The 1,392-nt window shown below is 64.6% G+C and overlaps 1 protein-coding gene across 1 annotated transcript in view; it reads right to left on the bottom strand.

Moving 5' to 3' along the window:
* Positions 1 to 1,392, bottom strand: part of RNF31 (ring finger protein 31) — a 16,353-nt gene that overhangs the window by 9,309 nt on the left and 5,652 nt on the right. Inside the window, exons 3-5 of the mRNA XM_025192813.1 lie at positions 1,246 to 1,377; positions 536 to 691; positions 47 to 100 (exon numbers count right to left, since the gene is read on the bottom strand). Coding sequence (XP_025048598.1) covers positions 47 to 100; positions 536 to 691; positions 1,246 to 1,377 — 342 coding nt within the window. The remainder of the gene's footprint in view (positions 1 to 46; positions 101 to 535; positions 692 to 1,245; positions 1,378 to 1,392) is intronic.

Genomic DNA, 1,392 nt, shown 5'->3' with positions numbered 1-1,392 from the left:
CGATGCTGTCCCCCCACATCCCACTGTGCCCCCCGCCCCTCCTTACCTCCTTAGCACCGTCCAACACATCCTGGAAGATCTTGGGGCACGGGTGGCTGTTCTGTGGAGCCCAAGACACACAATGAGGCTGGCTGGACCCTTGCCTCCCCACACATCCCATCCCCCTCTGCACAAGCTCTTTCACACACCCTCCAGCCCCCAATGTATCCCACCCCTGCCCCATGGCCCTCCTCCAGACTGTTACTTCCACCCTGCCTTCTGCCCCCGCAGCCCCACCCCGGCTTCACTCTAGCCCCTACCAATGACTCCCAGCTGACCCCGAACGTTGTACCTTGCACCAATCCACAGCCCCTACCCTTGACTCCCAGCTGACCCCATCTTTTGCCTCCCAAAGCCCCACCCCCTGCTCCCTGGCGCCCCCTACCTTGGGCTCCTACCAAGCCACGCCCCCTGCCCCACAGCCCCACTCCCCACCCTTGTACCTACCAAGTCCCACCCCCTAGGCCACAGCCCTGTCCCCTTGCCCCCAACCCACCGCCAGGAGCAGGTTGACCTCGGTGCGCAGAAGCAGGACCTCGGCAGTCACAGCAGCCACGCGGGCAGCTTGTGGCTCCAGCTCCTCATCAGGGAAGCTCAGCCCGTCCTCCCGCTCCTCCGTATAGCCATAGAGGCGCAGCACGGCCCGCCCACCCTGCCGCACAGAGATGGGGATCACCCATGGGCCCCTACCTGATCCCTGAGGGCATCCATGGACCCTTTTCTACCCCACGAGCCCCAGTCCTGCCCCTCTCCCACTAATCCTGCCCCCCCACCCCATTTCACTCTCCTGCCCCCTGGCCCTGATCCTGCCCAGCCCTGATCTCAGGCTCTGGAGGCCGCCTGCTGGCTTAGCAGGGTGAGGCCTGTCCCCTCCAGGGGGACCTGATGCGGCAGGGGGCACCCAGTAGCTTAGGGGTCCAAGGTCCTTTGCTCCTAGTGGGCACTGAGATGTGGAGGGAATCAGAGGGGTGGCAGAGGTGGGGGGCCAGGCTGATCCATGGTGGGGCTGAGGTATCCCAGGGGTTTCCTGGAGGGGCTGGGGGGGAGGTTCTGGGGCAATGTGGGGCCTGGAGGATGGGGCTGGGAGGTCCTGGGGAGTTCCCTGGATGTCTGGGAATCCCAGGGGGGGGGTTGTAGGTTTCTGGGAGGTGCTTGAGAGTTTCCTGGAGGTTTCCAGGGTGCCTTGAGGGGCTCAAGGGATCCCACCTGGATGGCGTCGACAGCGGAGCGGAAAACGGGATTGTTGAACTTGACATTGCGCCAGAAGCGGGGCCGCTGCCCGGCCAGCAGGTTGCGCCCATACTTCTCCAAAATGTTCAGTGCCGTGGACAGTGCCGGCTGGGGGGCAGGATG

The sequence above is a fragment of the Alligator sinensis genome, unplaced genomic scaffold, assembly GCF_000455745.1.
Source record: "Alligator sinensis unplaced genomic scaffold, ASM45574v1 scaffold128_1, whole genome shotgun sequence".
NCBI classification, from domain to species: Eukaryota; Metazoa; Chordata; order Crocodylia; family Alligatoridae; genus Alligator; species Alligator sinensis.
The sequence above is the reverse complement of the archived record's forward strand: the minus strand, read 5'-3'. Positions and strand labels throughout refer to the sequence as shown.